The sequence below is a fragment of the Taudactylus pleione genome, unplaced genomic scaffold, assembly GCF_031769625.1.
Source record: "Taudactylus pleione unplaced genomic scaffold, aTauple2 ptg000978l, whole genome shotgun sequence".
Lineage (NCBI taxonomy): Eukaryota > Metazoa > Chordata > Amphibia > Anura > Myobatrachidae > Taudactylus > Taudactylus pleione.
Window position 1 is genome coordinate 877,501 of NW_028285379.1, and position 20,393 is coordinate 897,893.

The 20,393-nt window shown below is 47.7% G+C and overlaps 1 protein-coding gene across 1 annotated transcript in view; it reads left to right on the top strand.

Annotated features, from left to right (window-relative positions):
* The window catches only part of HASPIN (histone H3 associated protein kinase), a 104,948-nt gene that overhangs the window by 46,232 nt on the left and 38,323 nt on the right, over positions 1 to 20,393 (top strand). The window contains exons 4-8 of the mRNA XM_088460774.1: positions 7,738 to 7,843; positions 14,097 to 15,563; positions 17,298 to 17,490; positions 17,852 to 17,931; positions 18,535 to 18,741. Coding sequence (XP_088316900.1) covers positions 7,738 to 7,843; positions 14,097 to 15,563; positions 17,298 to 17,490; positions 17,852 to 17,931; positions 18,535 to 18,741 — 2,053 coding nt within the window. The remainder of the gene's footprint in view (positions 1 to 7,737; positions 7,844 to 14,096; positions 15,564 to 17,297; positions 17,491 to 17,851; positions 17,932 to 18,534; positions 18,742 to 20,393) is intronic.

Here is a 20,393-nt window from a genome sequence, read left to right on the forward strand (position 1 = left end):
GGAGGTTACAGGCTGCCCACAGGTACCGCTCACCTGTATGCAGGACAGATACACGGGAGGTTACAGGCTGCCCACAGGTACCGCTCACCTGTATGCAGGACAGATACACGGGAGGTTACAGGCTGCCCACAGGTACCGCTCACCTGTATGCAGGACAGATACACTGGAGGTTACAGGCTGCCCACAGGTACCGCTCACCTGTATGCAGGACAGATACACGGGAGGTTACAGGCTGCCCACAGGTACCACTCACCTGTATGCAGGACAGACACATGAGTGGAGGTACGCTATTACGTAAATACATCACTATTAAAAATATAAACTTAATTTCTTCTTCGGGGTCCATAGGGATACCATTGTTGGAAGACAAGGCACCAAACAGTGACAGAATGCCCCGGGTCCTCCTCCATATATACCCCGCCCCTAGCCATAAGACCTCAGTTTGTTGTTTGGTGCGGCAGGGCTTAGGCGCACCTTTGTAACAGGAGGACTGCTTAGAGCAGTCCTAAGGTTTTATTTTATGTTTTATTTTAAGTTTTTCTGAGTTGGCCGTACTAAGCGTCGGTATGAAGACGCATGTACTGCGACTCCATCTGCCTCAGCCAGGCCACAACATCCTTAATTGTGCTGGTGATTTCGGCGGGGCGTGGCTGAGCCTAGCTAGCAGCGAGGCTGCGACCTGGACTGCTCGGAGATGTCATGTTACGGGGAATCGCGTGCGGCAGTCTTTACTTCTGGTGTCAGAGACGCACCAGAAGCTGCTGCTGTAAGGACCAGGGATTGTCCGCATCCTCATTACACCAGCCGGGGCCTTATCGTCTGACGCCGGGGATCGGCAGCAGACGCAATCTACTGCCACGAGGCCAGCGTACCCGGCTGGGTAATGCAGCTTAGGGGAGGTAGGCGCGCCCCCGGCAGCTCCTCCCCCGACCCATGTGCAGTCCCTACGAGGGTTTTGCGCGTCTGTTGCTCCGCCTACCCTCCATGTGTATGAGAAGCTCACGGTCTACGCTCAGTGCACCTGGCACTGAGCGTGGACCTGTTATAAATAAACAACCTCACATACAAAAGGATGTTATGTTGTGGACTGAGGAGCGGGCTCTCACTGCCTTTGTAGATTGCCGGCATGGGCCAGATGCTGCTATTAGGTATAGCAATAAACGTGTAGATGTCTCCATAACGTATAGACCCCATGGTGGCTCTAACAAGATTCCTATGAAAGACACTGAGGAAAATACGCTGCTTAGAGCTGAGCGTTTCCTCCTGAGCCTCCTAAACGAGGACGACCTCTCTCTGTCGGACATTACTACGGTACCTGATGCGGCTGTGCCAATTTATGGTGACCGCTACAATTATGCACATGACCTAAAGCAGCCTGTGTCTTGTGGCCTCATTGTGTGATGTATATTATGTGCCCATGACCAAAACTGTGACAAACTACCAGAGCAGTGACAGAACACACACAGCACTGCATACAGTCCATCCGGAAAGTATTCACAGCGCTTCACTTTTTCCACATTTTGTTATGTTACAACCTTATTCCAAAATGGAATAAATTGATTTTTGTCTTCAAAATTCTACACACAATTACCCCATAATGACAACGTGTAAAGTTCTGGGTTTTTTTTTTAGATTTTTGCTAATTTAATAAAAAAACATGACATGTACATAAGTATTCACAGCCTTTGCCATGAAGCTCAAAATTGAACTCTGGTGTATCCTGTTTCCACTGATCATCCTTGAGATGTCCCTACAGCTTAATTGGAATACACCTGTGGTAAATTCAGTTGATTGGACATGACTTTGAAAGGCATCCACCTGTCTATATAAGGTCCCACACTTGACAATGCATGTCAGAGCACAAACCAAGCATGAAGTCCAAGGAATTATCTGTAGACCTCCGAGACAGGATTGTCTCGAGGTACAAATCTGGGGAAGGGTACAGAAAAATATCTTCTGCTTTGAAGGTCCCAATGAGCACAGTGACCTCCTTCCATTTACGGATGATGAAGTTCGGAACCACCAGGACTCTTCCTAGAGTTGGCCGGCCATCTAAACTGAGCCATCGGGGGAGAAGGGCCCTAGTCAGGGAGGTGACCAAGAACCCGATGGTCACTCTGTCAGAGCTACAGCATTCCTCTGTGGAGTGAGGAGAACTTTCCAGAAGGACAACCATCTCTGCAGCAATCCACCAATCAGGCCTGTATGGTTGAGTGGCCAGACAGAAGCCATTCCTTAGTAAAAAGCACATGGCAGTCCACCTGGAGTTTGCCAAAATGCACCTGAAGGACTCTCAGACCATGAGAAATAAAATTCTCTGGTCTGATGAGAAAAAGATTGAACTCTTTGGTGTTAATGCCAGGCATTATGTTTGGAGGAAACCAGGCACCGCTCACCAGGCCTATACCATCCCGACAGTGAAGCATGGTGGTGGCAGCATCATGCTGTGGGGATGTTTTTCAGCGGCAGGAACGGGGAGACTAGTCAGGATAGAGGGAAAGATGAATGCAGCAATGTACAGAGACATCCTGGATGAAAACCTGCTCCAGAGCGCTCTTGACCTCAGACTGGGGCGACGGTTCATCTTTCAGCAGGACAATGACCCTAAGCACACAGCCAAGATATCAAAGGAGTGGCTTCAGGACAACCCTGTGAATGTCCCTGAGTGGCCCAGCCAGAGCGCAGACTTGAATCAGATTGAACATCTCTGGAGAGATCTGAAAATGTCTGCACCGACGCTTCCCATCCAACCTGATGGAGCTTGAGAGGTGCTGCAAAGAGGAATGGGCGAAACTGGCCAAAGATAGATGTGCCAAGCTTGTGGCATCATATTTAAAAATACTTAAGGCTGTAATTGCTGCCAGAGGTGCATCAACAACGTATTGAGCAAAGGCTGTGATTACTTCTGTACATGTGATTACGTAGTTTGTTTTTTTTTGTATTAAATTTGCAAAAATCTCAAAAGGACTTTTTACACGTTGTCATTATGGGGTATTGTGTGTAGCATTTTGAGGGCAAAAATTAATTTATTCCATTTTGGAATAAGGCTGTAACATAGCAAAAAGTGGAAAAAGTGAAGCGTTGTGAATACTTTCCGGATGCACTGTATACGACAAGCGGTGCTTTCCTTGGCGTCCAGTTTGTTTATACGCCTTCATGAGGTGATTTAGCACGTAGAGCGCTGTGGCGTACATAGTGTCTTCTCTATGCTGAGCAGAGTCCCACCCCAAGCTAATAAGACCACAGCATAGGCAGACAGGGTACCGGTAAGAGGCTGTCCCGCTAACAGTGGTCTGGGAAGAGGCATTTTATGCTTCTCGGTAAAGTGTTCTGTAGAAGTATAATCTTAGCTTAAAACTATGGATCTGTCCCTTTCCACAACTGTATCAGATGCGAAAGCGGCTTTACTTTCTGCATTACGACTGGTATTGCAGTTACAGGATTAGGACACTTGTCCTGCTACACCGTATTTCTTTTTAAGAAATAAAAGTCAAGATATTGCATTTCCAATTTCACTTAAAGTGGATTATATTCTGAACGCTAGGTCCATCGTTTTCGTTTTATTGACGTTTCCTATTCCTGGGACGGAATCGGTATGAAATACCACGGGCCGCATGGTTCGATTCCCGGCAGCGCCTGGCCGACAAAAGCAGAGTTCCCGGTAGCGGAAGCCCGACAGCGCTGGAAATCCCGATCGTCGATAGGCAAGTACTTACTAACCTAACCCTCCTTAGGGGTTCCTAACCCTAACCTTCCCCCCCAAGTGCCTAACCCTAATCCCCCCTGGGGATGCCTAACCCTCCCTCCCCCTAGCCTAACCCTCTCGGGGGGGTACCTAACCGTAAGTCCCCCCGGGGTTGCCTCCCTCCCTACCCCTAGCCTAACCCTCTCGGGGGGGTAGGGTCCCCTCCCCTCCCCCCCGTGGCTGTCCGCTCGCGGCGCCTGGCATCCCTTCGATTGGGATGCCAGGCACCTGTCTCCCACCGTTGGGAAAATGTCAGGCGTCTATATGTAGACGCCCGTCATTTCAACCTCGCCGGGATATGACAGTCGGGAAGCCGGCTGTCTGTATTAAGGCAGCCAGTTTCCCGATTTGTATACCCCTGGGACCATGTCTTTTAAAGATATCGGGCTGGAGCTTTAAGTGTACTCTCAAGTCCATTTATACTGTGGCAGGGGTGATTCTGTAATGTAACATTGAGGCAACTGTACATATCACTTCCATTTGCGGATAGTGTTTATTAAGCTACTGGAGGTATCTCCTTTTATATACCACCTGTGGTTCCACCCCCCAGAGTTCTTCTAAGCACCCTCGCCTGGGTCCTTTAGTGCTCCAGCTTGTTTACGGGACCGTCACCTTCACGTGATTCAGGAGATAGGGGCTGAGTCGCAGCAACAGCTCTACTAAGCATATTGCTTGGTGGGTTTTCCTCTCATGGTGTCCCCAGAGTGGGAGCGCGTCTTATGGACTTCAAGGTACCGGATTCTCATCGCTCGACTTGAGGTATCTCCATCTGTTCCAAAGAATAGAGGGGGTCATTCAGACCCGATCGTTAGCGCCGATGCGCTCGGACCGGGTCGATGGCCCCCCACAGAGCATGCGCACGACGGTGCCGTCGTGCGCATGCGTGAGACCCGCTACGACCGACAACGCCGGTCGTAGCGGGTCTCGATCTAAAGGGGGCGAGCTGTCGATGTTGATTGACAGCTCGCCCCGTTTGGAAGGCGGGCCAGGGGGGTGGCAGCCCAAACGGAGGCGTTCCCTTGGGAATGCCTACCGTTTGGGGAAGGGGGGGTTTGGGGGGATGTCAGCGGAGAGCTTCCGGCTCAGACAGAGCCAGAAGCTCTCCGGGGCTTACGACAAGTGAGACCCTACCCTAGGGTCTCGTCGTAAGCCCCGATGGTCGCGATGGTCCGAGACCATCACCCGAGCGGTCGTTAGAGCTGTGGGTGTAAACTCACAGCCTAACGACCACAACAGAGGCGGGCGGTCAGGATGCAAGTGGCCGCCCAGTTTCTGAGCGACCGCTTGCATCCTCTGTCCGCCTCTGAATGAGTTCCAGAGTCCTTTCCCTCGAGGAGTGCAGGACTAGGACCTTTCAGAATATCTCTGGATAACAAAAATCCCCACTTAGTCGCCTTTACAGACGTTTCTGCATTTTATATTCAAAACTCTCAGTTCCACTTACCCTGGGGGCTAAATAATAAGCTGAAGGGTATTTACATAAATCATGGCTGTGCGGAGGACTCTATCGCATACAGAGGATCACTAACATCCCTCATCTGGACTATCTGCTGAAGGCCATTCCAGGGTCCCGTTACTGGATAAAATCTTAGTAACTCTGAACAGTCTCATTCGTCATGGGTGGATTCTGAAATTTTTTTTCTAGTCACATCTGCATCCAGCAGACGTTACAATTTCTAGGTAGGATCAGGGACACCATATGTCAGCAGGTATTCCTTCTTCAAAAGATGTTGAGGACTGTCTTCGTCGTCTAGTTTCGGTGCATGTTTCCATTCGCCTCCTGAGGTGGATGGTTACAGCATTCGAGGCACTTCCTTACAGATATTTCTCTCCGGATTTTATATGTTTGCGGCCTCTGAGACGCAGCATGTCCTGTCGGTTTTGGCATGGTTCTCAGCGCTTTCCCGCCTGTAATGGGAGCTCTGGGACGTCCCCACTGTCTTTAGCCTCCAGTGTCCCCTAGTGGGTGAAGGAGAAAACAAGATTTTGGTACTTACCGATAAATCTCTTTCTCAGATTCCATAGGGGACACTGGACGCCCACCCTGCGCTGGTCTTTCCTGCCAGGGTTGGGGTCATTTTCTGTTACGGATTTTAAAGAACTGTTTTCAGTCTCTGGTTGTGTTACTGTTTTTCTTGTGTTCCATGTACTTGCTTCGTGTCCTCTTCCGTTTGCTTTTTCTCAGCACCCCTCGGGCACCGTTTTATTAGACTGGGGCTTGTAGGGGGGTATGGAGGGGGAGGAGCTAGTCACACTTCTTTAAATTTAAAGTGCCCAGCTCCACTTAGCTCTGGCTATACCCCACTGTCTTTAGCCTCCAGTGTCCTCTATAGAAACAGAGAAAGGAATTTATCGGTCAGTAGCAAAATTCTGTTACTGCTAGGTTACGGATGATGTATTGCGCTGTCTATACAGCTATATGATGATGATGATCTGTGATATCTCACATACAGCTATATGATAATGATCTGTGATATCTCACATACAGCTATATGATGATAATGATGATCTGTGATATCTCACATACAGCTATACGATAATGATCTGTGATATCTCACATACAGCTATATGATAATGATCTGTGATATCTCACATACAGCTATATGATAATGATCTGTGATATCTCACATACAGCTATATGATGATCTGTGATATCTCACATACAGCTATATGATGATAATGATGATCTGTGATATCTCACATACAGCTATATGATAATGATGATCTGTGATCTCACATACAGCTATATGATGATGATCTGTGATATCACATACAGCTATATGATGATGATCTGTGATATCTCACATACAGCTATATGATAATGATCTGTGATATCTCACATACAGCTATATGATCTGTGATATCTCACATACAGCTATATGATGATGATGATGATCTGTGACATCTCATACAGCTATACGATAATGATCTGTGATATCTCGCATACATCTATATGATAATGATGATCTGTAATATCTCACATCTATATGATAATGATGATCTGTAATATCTCAAATACAGCTATATGATGATCTGTGATATCTCACATACAGCTATATGATAATAATCTGTGTTATCTCACATACAGCTATATAATAATCTGTGTTATCTCACATACAGCTATATAATGATCTGTGATATCTCACATACAGCTATATAATGATCTGTGATATCTCACATACAGCTATATGATAATGATGATCTGTGATATCTCACATACAGCTATATGATAATGATCTGTGATATCTCACATACAGCTATATGATAATGATCTGTGATATCTCACATACAGCCCTATGATAATGATCTGTGATATCACATACAGCTATATGATAATGATCTGTGATATCACATACAGCTATATGATAATGATCTGTGATATCTCACATACAGCTATATGATAATGATGATCTGTGATATGTCACATACAGTTATATGATAATGATCTGTGATATGTCACATACAGCTATATGATAATGATCTGTGATATCACATACAGCTATATAATGATCTGTGATATCTCACATACAGCTATATGATAATGATGATCTGTGATATGTCACATACAGCTATATGATAATGATCTGTGATATCTCACATACAGCTATATGATAATGATCTGTGATATCTCACATACAGCTATATGATAATGATCTGTGATATCACATACAGCTATATGATAATGATCTGTGATATCACATACAGCTATGTAAAGAAAGCAGCAGTTATAGTTTATATTTAAATATTTCCTGCATGAATGAATGTTTTTATTTGTCTGTATGTTATTGCTGATACTATAAGTGATTGCTAATGAGCCATGTTACATTGATCGGAGGTCTCCTTCCTATTCATGATCTGCAGATTGTAACGCCATGAACCAGTGCTATCATTTTATTCACTATTCCATCTGTGATAGAACTGTACAACCAATACAACACATTACCGCATGTACCGCATGTACCGTATGTACCGTATGTATTCTCTATCTGCAGGGACTCCACTTCTCCATTCATCTTCTCAACTCCTTTTAGAAGGTTTGTGACTATTCGGCGTAAAGCCCCGGGCCCTGCTCTGACCATGAAGCCTAAAAGGGAAGCGGTAAGCCAGGGCGGGCGTCTCTTCTGTCTGGTTGCGAGTGGAAATTTGTTATTGCTCACTGAACATATTTTCACACATTTCTCTAATATACTAATGTCCGTCTGAGTTACAGTACATATGTATGACGCGGATACGTGATAGTGACATATGTATGACCGGATACGTGATAGTGACATATGTATGACGCGGATACGTGATAGTGACATATGTATGACGCGGATACGTGATAGTGACATATGTATGACGCGGACACGTGATAGTGAGTGATATCTGTATGACGCGGACACGTGATAGTGACATCTGTATGACGCGGACACGTGATAGTGAGTGACATCTGTATGACGCGGACACGTGATGGTGAGTGACATCTGTAGGACGCGGACACGTGATAGTGAGTGACGTGTAGGACGCGGACATGTGATAGTGGATGACTTGTATGACACGTGATAGTGGGTGACTTGTATGACGCGGATACGTGATAGTGAGTGACATCTGTATGACGCAAACACGTGATAGTGAGTGACATCTGTATGACGCGGACACGTGATAGTGAGTGACATCTGTAGGACGCGGACACGTGATAGTGAGTGACATCTGTATGGCGCGGACACGTCATAAAGTTAATTATGAGAAGGCGATATGCGGGTGTATGGGGGAGGGCAGAGAAGGCGATATGCGGGTGTATGGGGGAGGGCAGAGAAGGCGATATGCGGGTGTATGGGGGAGGGCAGAGAAGGCGATATGCGGGTGTATGGGGGAGGGCAGAGAAGGCGATATGCGGGTGTATGGGGGAGGGCAGAGAAGGCGATATGCGGGTGTATGGGGGAGGGCAGAGAAGGCGATATGCGGGTGTATGGGGGAGGGCAGAGAAGGCGATATGCGGGTGTATGGGGGAGGGCAGAGAAGGCGATATGCGGGTGTATGGGGGAGGGCAGAGAAGGCGATATGCGGGTGTATGGGGGAGGGCAGAGAAGGCGATATGCGGGTGTATGGGGGAGGGCAGAGAAGGCGATATGCGGGTGTTTGGTGGAGGGCAGAGAAGGCGATATGCGGGTGTATGGGGGAGGGCAGAGAAGGCGATATGCGGGTGTATGGGGGAGGGCAGAGAAGGCGATATGCGGGTGTTTGGGGGAGGGCAGAGAAGGCGATATGCGGGTGTATGGGGGAGGGCAGAGAAGGCGATATGCGGGTGTATGGGGGAGGGCAGAGAAGGCGATATGTACCTGACTAAAAAGGGTTCTTCGTATTTATTGAAGTTTTTATATTTTCTTCTTTTCTCTTCATCCGCTAGGGGACACTGGAGGTGCTTACGCCTTGGTATAGAGGCATGGATAACTGGAGCCGGCACTTTAAATAATTGAGAAATGTGAAGCTCCTCCCCCTCTATGCCCCACCAGCCCTCAGTTTAGAAAATGTGCCTCTAGGAGCTGGTCACATTATGCTGTGCTCCAGCAAATACATTTATTTTTTATTTATTTTTTTTATTTCAAAGCATCTTTTACACTCCTATAGGTACCCTTCGCCACCTATCCGGGTACCTGGCGCCCTGGTGTTTTAGCAAACACCAGGAAGGAGTGCGCAGTGCCCATTCTAAAAGAGCTCCTGACAGCTCCTTATCGCCACAGCAAAGTCTTCACACAGAGAAGAGAAGACTCTGCTGACCTGCTGAGAGAGAGAGACCGGGGACACGCAGTGAGTAACATGCTGCGCATCCCCCGGCTCCTGCCCACGTGGCTCCCGTCCCGCTGTGTCAGGGAAGCTGTGTGTACTCAGTGCACGCGGCTCCCTGCTTCTCCCCGCTGACCAGCGCTAACACATGCGCTGTGTTGTTTATCATAGCGCTGTTCAAACCCGGCTTCCTGCTTCTCCCCTCTCCCCGCTGATACACGCGGAGGGGGAGGTAATGGCCACATAGCTGCCATAATCGGAGCCCTTAGGGCATGTAGAAGGGGGCGGAGCCTAATCAGCGCGGGCTCTATTCCCTCTCTCTCTCCACTATACGCGGCAAGCAGCTGTAGATAACAGCGTGGCTGCCGTTTTTTAACTGTTAAATGCCTGCATCTCTCCCTTACACAGGAAGAGTGCTGCAGACATACAGAAGGCTGGATTCTCTGGCTCCCCATTCCAGATAAGCACAGAAGGCTCTGGTACAGAGGTTGTGCATAATACACTGGGGGTGCAGGGAATCTGATCTGTGGGAAGGGGGTGGGGTGTATCTCCTCCTCTGTGTCCCAGGCCAGCTTTCTGTATATACTCTGTCCCTCTGTGTGTGGTGACTGTGTGTATCCATGTCTAACAGAACAAAGGCGTCTCAAAAGGGTGTTTCTGTTTAAGGTGTAACATGCTGGGTCCACGTTATGTGATGCTTGTATAGCACTTACTCTATAGAATCTCTTAATTATTTAATGAACGGTTTTTCTGTTCTCACTACATCTTCAACAACAGCTCTCGATTGCCTGGAAACAACCGGATAAACTGTTCCAAATTCCGCGCCGGTTTCCGTCTAGCTACCCTTTTCCATCATCCATGATGGAGAAGTGGGAAACGCCTCCTCCAGTAGATGCGTCCGTCTCTCTAAGAAGATAGCACGCCCAGTACCGGGAGCTACAGTACTAAAAGATCCTTCGGACCGTATATTGGAGACAACGCTAAGATCTATTTATACTCCAGCGGGTGCTCAACTTAGGCCCACTCTTATTACGGCATGGGTTAATCAGGCAGTGGTTGGCTAGGCTGACCAGTTGATTACAGGTTTGGACTCTGGTATTTCCAGAGCACAGTTATGCCTACAAGCAGAACACATCCGTGTGTCTGCAGTTTACCTGGGAGAAGCGTCAAAAGAGATCAGTCAAATTAGTGCTTGCATATCTGCTTCTGCTATTTCGGGCCGCAGAGTCCTCTGGTTGCGCGCCTGGCATGCGGACGCAGAATCCAAGAGTGTGGTGGAGGGTTTACCATTCAATGGAGACATGCTGTTTGGCCCGGAATTAGACAAATGGATATCCCAGGCCACGGGGGGTAAATCTTCCTTCCTCCCGTCAACTGCACCGGCTCCCAGAAGATCTTACTCTGGAGGTAGAGCCAGAGGTGCTCCCTCCCAAGCAAGAGGCGGCAGAGGTAGAGGTCGCCCACACACGGTTGCACGTAGACAGGAGCCTAAACCAGCGGAGAAACAGGTGGCATGACGGTCTTCCGGCCCACCTGGGACCTCCTACAGTGGGAGCCCGCCTGCAAGGATTTCAACAAGTTGGAAACCAGACCTCTCCAGAACAGTGGACCCGCAAACTAATCTCCCTGGGATCCCGAATAGACTTCGAAGTCCCCCCTCCACGTCGGTTCTTCGCTACAAGTCTGCCAATACCTACAGACAAGGCCAGGGTTCTACAGGAGGCTATCCAGACTCTAGTAGTATCATCTGTGATAGTTCCGGTTCCAGAACATCAAACTGGTTTGAGTAAAACCCCATACCTCGTTGGAGTACCCAAACTGGATGGATCGGTCAGGCCCATCTTGAACCTCAGGTCATTGAACCTGTATCTCAGGATGTATCGGTTCAAAATGGAGTCTCTGCAGTCTGTTATTGCGAGCTTGGAACCAGGAGAGTTCCTATTATCCCTGGATATCAAGGATGCCTATCTCCATGTTCCCATCTGGTAACCACACCAAGCCTTTCTGCGTTTCGCCATATTGAAAGATTATTATAAGTTTCTGGTGTTGCTGTTCGGGTTTTCCTCGGATCCCCGCATCTTCACCAAAACTCATGTCAGCTATGAATGCTCTCGGTCATCGAGAGTGAACATAATTCCTTATTTGGACGACCTGTTACTCAAAGCGCAATCGGTATCTCTTCTAACAAGTCATGCCTTCCTGATATATCAGACTCTAATACGACACGGTTGGATAATCAACTTCAAGAAAGCAGATCTCAATCCATCCCAGAAACTGCTCTTTCTGGGCATGATCTTAGATACGGCATCACAGAGGATCGTTCTTCCAATAGACAAAGCTCGAGATATCCGGTTGTTAGTTCAGCTGGTCCTCGGACCAAGGAAGGTGTCCCTACTTCTTTGTCTGCGTCTCCTGGGGAAGATGGTAGCTGCCTTCAAGGCACTACAGTTCGGCCGGTTCCACTCCAGGGTTTTTTCAGCTGGACCTACTAACACAGGGTCTCATCTGCTTCTACATCGACAGATCCGTCTGAGCCCAGCTACCAGAGTGGCCTTTTTCTGGTGGACACAATCCAACAATCTTTTAGCGGGCCAGAGATTCGGAGTGTGGCACTGGATCATCATAACAACGGATTCCAGCCTTCAAGGATGGCGTCACGATTGAATCGTCAGCCCCCGGTATACGTGTCGAGACGCTCTGACAGTTCCGTGGATCTACGACTTCGTTTACCTCTTTCCTCCGATTCCACCTGTTCCTCGACTGCTAAAATCCTATTGTCAGACGATCCGTGGCCCCTCCCTCTGCGCCCGGATCTGCTACTGTAGGGTCCTTTCGTACACCCCTACTTAGCGCAGCTCTGTTTAACGGGGTAGCTCTTGAAACCGATATACTAAGACACAGAGGAATCCCAGACTCTGTTATTCATACCATGCTGCGCGCCAGGAAGCCAGTTTCGGCTGCGCATTATCATCGCATCTGGCGTTCTTATATCTCATGGTGTTCCAGTCGGGATCTTCCCTCTAGGACTTTTCGGTTGTCCTGGTTTCTGTATTTTCTTCAGACTGGTCTGGTTTCTGGCCTTCGTCTTGGAACTTTAAAGGTGCAGGTTTTTGCCCTTTCCATTTTCTTTCAACGGAAATTGGCCCTCATTCCTGAGGTGCAGACGTTTCTTCAGGGGGTCTTGCGTGGGCAGCCTCCTTTTGTACATCCGATAGCTCCCTTCGACTTGAACTTAGTGCTTCTGTTTTTTCAGTCGTCCATGATTGAACCTTTGGAAGAGATTGATATGAAGTAGGGATGTGCAGGCTCGGATAGGTTCGAGTTTGCACGTGGAGTTCGGATTTTTCCCTCCCAAAAAACGGAACTCAGAACGAGGCAAAACGTCATCTTACATGGACGAACATCATCATTCCTGGTCTTTTGTCCAGGAATGATGATCGTCCATGTAAGATGACGTTTTGCCTCGTTCTGAGTTCCGTTTTTTTGGAGGGAAAAATCCGAACTCCACGTGCAAACTCGAACCTATCCGAGCCTGCACATCCCTAATATGAAGTACTTGTCTTTTTAGACTGTCCTCCTTCTGGCTTTAGCATCGGCTCGTAGATTTTCAGAATTGAGTGCTCTGTCCTATAGGCCACCTTACCTGGTGTTTCATGCTGATAGGGCGGAAATCCGGACGGAAGCCGCCTTCCTTCCCAAGTTAGTGTCGGCTTTTCATATTAATCAGCCTATGGTGGTAACGTCTGTGGTGGAAGACTCTGGTGGTTCTTCTACCTTGGATGTGGTTAGAGCTCTCCGCATCTATGTTGACATGACTGCTTCCCCTCCGTAAGTCTGAGACGCTTTTTGTCCTCTATGATGCGGTTCGGAGGGGTTGGCCAGCGTCTAAGCAGACTTTGGCACGTTGGACCTGGCTGACTATTTATCAGGCTTATGTTTAGGCCGACCGTCTGCCTCCTTCGTCCATTCGGTTCATTCCACATGTTCTGTGGTGGCGTCATGGACGGCCGGTAGTGGAGCCTACACGTCACAATTGTGCCGTGCGGCCACTTGGTCTTCGGTTCACACGTTTGTAAGGTTTTACAAATTTGATACATTTGCTGCTTCAGTATCCAGTTTTGGCCGCTTTGTTCTGCAGGTGCGGCAAAGCGCTCCCGCCCGTGGGGAAAACTTTGGGACGTCCCCAGCCTAAGTACCTCCAGTGTCCCCTAGTGGATGAAAGAGAAAATGGGATTTTGGTACTTACCGGTAAATCCTTTTCTCTGATTCCACAGGGGACACTGGACGCCCACCTCAGCGCTCTTAGCCTGCCTGTTCGGTTTGTTCAGTATGTTTGTTTTTGATTGTGTGTTCTCTCCCTTTTACTCAGCTTATTCTCCATCTCCTCTCGGTCTTCATTTTCTAAACTGAGGGCTGATGGGGCATAGAGGGGGAGGAGCTTCACACTTCTGAATTATTTAAAGTGCCGGCTCCAGTTATCCACGCCTCTATACCCCAGCGTAAGCACCTCCAGTGTCCCCTGTGGAATCAGAGAAAAGGATTTACCGGTAAGTACCAAAATCCCATTTTCCTCCTATTTCCGCAGCTCCCACTTATGGCATCTGACTCTTTATGTGACTTTGAAACCTATGAATCCACACTAAGGAAGAAGAGGAGATTGTGTTCAGATGTCATTAATATTCTGAACTCCTCTGAGGACACCTTGCACAGTCCTATACAGAAGACTCCTCTTCTCTCGAGCACACCCTCTGTGCTGCTGACGGCAATGCCGAGGTCAGAGAACACGTTTGTCAGACAGCTTGCCCTATGCGAACCTCTTGAGGAGAGTGTAGTGAGATACTGTGCTGAGACTGATTTTCCTGGGGAGGTAAATGAGAAGGAGACGTCCCTATGCAAAGACGTCACTGGCCGGATGGCCCAGCGGCAGAGTGTGGCAGTCCTATCTGAGGAGAGTAGTGTTACACAGACTTACACCAGTATAAATAATAAACGTACATTAAGTGTTGGAACTTCTAATGCACAGACAGCTGGTAAAGTGTCAGAGCCTCGATCAGAATCTGGGGTTAAGTCTGTAGGGATTAAAATGACCAATGGCATCACAACATCTCATCGATCAGGATCTGGGGTGAAATGTGTAGGGATTAAAATGACCAATGGAATCGCATCTCCATTACGTCTTTTGCCTCCCATCATGGTCCCATCTTCTGAGTCCAAGTCTGTTATCTGCGTCGATGATGTGAGTTTAACGTCCAATCATCAGGAAGATAATGGCGGTCACAGTGTGTTCAGCCCTGAACTTTTTTCTAGTGAGGATGGGACCGAAGAGAGAAATGAGATGTCTGCAGTATACCAGGTAAATCTGAAGATTAAGCATCGGCAGCAGCATAATGGGACCTCCACCATTGATGAAACAGAGGTTCTGCAGGACAGTCCTTCTGCTCGGGACTTATGGGAAACTTTGCCTGAAAAGTGGAAGTTTTTCCGCCAAAAAAAATTTCAGCCAGTTGTTAGATTGAATCCAGAAATTGTCACTGAATATTTTCTTAAGAACAACAAAGGAACAAGTAAAAACTTAGCCAATAAGAATACTGATGTGTTTCAAAAAGAAGCAAATGACTATTCGAGCATTAAGCCATGCCTTGTACCTACTGTGGGCAGCGTCATTCTGCCTAGTCCAGATATGTGTCTTGGTAAGCTGCAACCTGTTGTGTGTCTCCAACCCACTTCACTTTCAAAATATGTTTCCAAGAATAAACGTGTGTCTGGGGATGTCCATAGTATAGATCCTCCGTTCAGTAAACATGGCTGTGCAAGAATGTTTTCCCCAGTTTTCCAGACAAAACCTGGGACACCACATATACCGGCCTCTGTGGTGAAGGCCAAATTGCAGAACTCTTGTGCTCCTCAGGAGAGTGTCGGCACTGGAAGGAAAGTTTGCATCAGTGGATTTAGTGCCCAGAGGTGGGGAACCCGTCGTAAAAAAACAGCCAAGACACCGCAGCAACTCTCGTTCCAAGACGGCAGTGACATGTCTCTGCTGAGATTTAAGGAGGTAAGGTTTCCTCGTATGGGAAGGGAATACTATGAGCTATATTAGTCATTGATGCCAATGGAAGCTTTCAGCTTAAATGGTAAATAACATGTTTCCGGAGCAAGATAAATGCATAATCTGTAAGACAGCGGAAGATGTAGAGGGAAGTTAAGTAGGTGTGTGAGGGTTGTTACTACATTCACACTGAGGAGATAGGGGAAGGAGATGGACAGATGGGACGTGTAATGAGAAGGTGAGGAGCAGTGTGAGGGTTGTTCCTACATACACACTGAGGAGATAGGGGAAGGAGATGGACAGATGGGACGTGTAATGAGAAGGTGAGGATTGTTCCTACATACTAACTGAGGAGATTGGGGAAGGAGATGGACATATGGGAGGTGTAATGAGAAGGTGAGGAGGAGTGTGAGGATTGTTCCTACATACACACTGAGGAGATTGGGGAAGGAGATGGACAGATGGGACGTGTAATGAGAAGGTGAGGATTGTTCCTACATACACACTGAGGAGATTGGGGAAGGAGATGGACAGATGGGACGTGTAATGAGAAGGTGAGGATTGTTCCTACATACACACTGAGGAGATTGGGGAAGGAGATGGACAGATGGGACGTGTAATGAGAAGGTTAGGAGGTGTGTGAGGATTGTTCCTACATACACACTGAGGAGATAGGGGAAGGAGATGGACATATGGGAGGTGTAATGAGAAGGTGAGGAGGAGTGTGAAGATTGTTCCTACATACACACTGAGGAGATTGGGGAAGGAGATGGACAGATGGGACGTGTAATGAGAAGGTGAGGATTGTTCCTACATACACACTGAGGAGATTGGGGAAGGAGATGGACAGATGGGATGTGTAATGAGAAGGTGAGGATTGTTCCTACATACACACTGAGGAGATTGGGGAAGGAGATGGACAGATGGGACGTGTAATGAGAAGGTGACGATTGTTCCTACATACACATTGAGGAGATAGGGGAAGGAGTTGGACAGATGGGAGGTGTAATGAGAAGGTGAGGAGGAGTGTGAGGATTGTTCCTACATACACACTGAGGAGATTGGGGAAGGAGATGGACAGATGGGACGTGTAATGAGAAGGTGAGGATTGTTCCTACATACACATTGAGGAGATAGGGGAAGGAGTTGGACAGATGGGACATGTAATGAGAAGGTGAGGAGGAGTGTGAGGTTTGTTCCTACATTCACACTGAGGAGATAGGGGAAGGAGATGGACAGATGGGACGTGTAATGAGAAGGTGAGGATTGTTCCTACATACACACTGAGGAGATTGGGGAAGGAGATGGACAGATGGGACGTGTAATGAGGAGGTGTGTGAGGATTGTTCCTACATACACACTGTTGAGATAGAGCTGGGATGGGGAACCTCAGGCCCGTGGAATAATTTGGTCTGGCCCTCTGAGGTTTTTTCTGATAGCCTCATCTGGCTAGCAGAGTGCCTAGAATGGCACCCTGCAGGCAGAATCTATGTAGCATTGCCATCTGGAGCACCCTTAGGACGCTTCAGAAGGTCACACCGCTGCCCTTACAGCATTGCTGTAATCACCTGCGATTGTAGACCCGCCCTGTGTGATTTCACACGGTGGGAGCGTGGCCTTCACCAGGCCCGCAAATGTTTTTATATCCATACACACTGAGGAGATAGGGGAAGGAGATGGATAGTTGTTACATGTCGTTGCTGCCATCTATACACATATCTCTTCTTCTCTCTTTATCAGGATCGATCTGTTTGTGGCGCTCTTTCCTCTTCTCTATTCTCCACCTCTCTACTGACCTCATCATTCATGAACTCTACGCCTGTGAAGAATCTGAATCTGTCCACAGATTCGCTGACAATTAGAGACCCTCAGAAGGAACATCAGCGGTGGGCACGACTGCGAGCTGCTTTGTCCCTTCACCGCAAGAAGAAAGGTCAGAAAGCCCCACCATAGGGACAGAGGTCTCATTTATTCTTATTAACTAAAACAGCCTGGAGCTCATAGTGAGCAGCTGTGTAACTGACCGGCCACATGGGCATTTTATAGTCGCCCAGACCCATTGGTAAGAGCAAGCTGCAGTATAGACTGGCTCGGCTTGTGTAATGAGAGGACGATGAAGGTATTCATGTGATTGGATAAGGGGCAGAGGGGAGTGCTCTGCGTGGAGCGACCCATCACACCTGCGTCACATTAGTTGTTACTTCCTCGTCTTCTCCTTGTAGTCTGCGTAATGTACTGATATTGTGCCGCATGTTTATCTCCCTCATTGTCTCATGGCGTCTCTTTACTTTCAGTTGAAGCTGGGCTGCCGTCCAATTATCCAGTGGACAGAAGCAAAGGGAAGATCTCTGTGACCTCACACAACTCCTCACTGGTAATGTGGATTTGTGGCCACATCTCGGGGGTCTTTTTTATGTGGGACGACCCTAAGATTAATTTTTAGACCCCTTTCGTGATATTGATGCTTATAAACATCACAAAAGCCATATTGCAGATAGTCATTATAAGCCCCCCTTTCCTGTCCCAATCCTAATCCCCCCCCCCTCCCCCTCACAGCTATGATTGATAGCTTCTTGGTGTACTGATGGGACCTTGAGCGGTATCATTGGGGCCCTGACTCCCATGATCATTACACATAGCATTGATAATGGAACGTGGTTTGTACAAGGCAGCATCAATACCACCGGCGGCACCATGCATAGACATGGAGCTGTCCCCAGAGCGGCACTGCTGGTAGATCCAGGCTGACCTCTGGCACCTGTTAGTCTGATAGACCTGGCAGAGATTAGAGGAGGTGATCAGGAGCAGCCACGTAGATGGAAGGACGCAGAGTATAGAGTTTGCGGGTGTATGTGACATAAAGCTCTGAGATTTGCCGCACAGATCGTCTGTACAGGGAATTGGCGCACACTGTGTGACGCATGGCGTGTTTCAGCTGAGATGCGGATGATGTGACTTGTTCTCTGCTTTCCCGCAGCTCCTGTTATCTCCCTTCCAGGCGTCTCTCTGGTCTGAAGAGCTGACTGATGCAGAGAAAGTATTAGTAGAGTGTCAGCAGGACAATCCCATCACATTCCACCAGTGTCTGGGCCAGGATCAGCTCAGCCTGTGTCAGAAGGTGGGAGAAGGGGTATACGGCGAGGTCTTCAGGACGCTGCGGGGAGACCAGCACGTGGCTTTGAAGGTTGGTTATTACTTCTGCCCTGTGTCAGCGGCGCAGTGCGTGTAATGAGTATTGTGCTGTGCCCTGAAGCACACTGATAGGAGAGTGCATATGGTGTTTTATTCTATATCATGGATCTCGTCACCAAATCGGACACTGGGTGTATTCCAGCCCGACGTCTCTGCTATTCTATAGTGAGGACATTATAATGCTCAGGCGGTACCCGGTAGGAAGTTATAAGTGATTATAAATGTATTCTGGATCCCAGAGCAGGTAAGGACCCCTCCCTGTGCCCAAGCTACAGACCCATCTCGTTATTAAATGTAGACCTTAAACTATACGCCAAATGAATAGCCAATAGGCTAAATCCGCTCCTTCCTCAGTTGATCCATGATGACCAAGTTGGATTTGTCAAGGGTCGTGAGGCAAACGATAACACCACGAAGGTCCTTAGTCTGGTACATTTTGCTACCTCTCAGGCGAAGACCCCAATTATCCTCCTCTCGACCGACGCAGAAAAAGCGTTTGATAGAATCAATTGGTCTTTTATGAGGTCTGTGCTTGTTCATATGGGACTGGGTCCTGTTGCCCTTCATAGGATTTTGACCCTATATTCATGTCCTTCGGCGAGGGTGAGAGTCAATGGCGAATTATCTGGATCTTTTTCCATACACAATGGCTCGCGACAGGGTTGCCCTTTTGTCGCCGTTGATTTTCATCCTTTGCATGGAGATATGAGCGAGAGCCTTACAAGCCAACCCTCATATTTCTGGGTTCCTAGCAGCTGACAGAGAACACAAACTGGCCCTTTTCGTAGATGACTTACTAGCTATTGTATCCCACTCAGTGACGTGTCTGCCTCATTCAATGCATGAATTTAAATATTTTGGACAACTGTCCAATTTCAAGATTAATTGTTCAAAATCTTGGGCCTTGAACCTGTCCTCCATGATTTTAGAACTACAGTCCCCGTTCCCTTTCCCTTGGCATCCCTCCCCTATCACTTACTTAGGGGTTAAAATCACTAAAAACTTGTCACAACTTTTTGCCACCAATTTCTCTCCCCTCCATTCGAACATATTATTCCCATTGGCAATTAAAACGCCTTTCGTGACTGGGGAGAATTAATGTAGTGAAAATGAATACGCTTCCCAAATTGCTTTACCTCTTTCACTCTCTGCCCATTCAGATCCCTGACTCTTGGTTTCGTTCACTGAATTTTTTAAGCCAGCAATTTATCTGGTCCAGGAAACAGCTCCGGATTAGACGTGATCTTTTAGTACGGCCTAAACATCTGTGTGGTCTCCAACTTCCTGATATCAAATCAAATTACCATGCTATACATCTTAATAGAGTCCTTGAGTGGACTAGGTATACAGAGGTCAAGCAATGAGTTGCATTGGAAGGTTGCGTCATGAATGTGTCGTCGTCCCCCCCCCCCCCCCCAAAAAAAAATCACACCTTGGCTTCCTACTGTTTCTAAATTAGACGTTCCTCATCCGACAATTTCTCCCTCTCTCTCTATTTGGAAGTCCTTAAGACAACTGTCCCACATCTCCCTCACACTTTGGCCCCCTCACTTCATTTCTGGCTAACCCTGATTTCCACTCTGGTATTAATCTTTCACATTTCCCTAATTGGGTACGAGAAGGCCTTTTCAGAGTTGGCCAGGT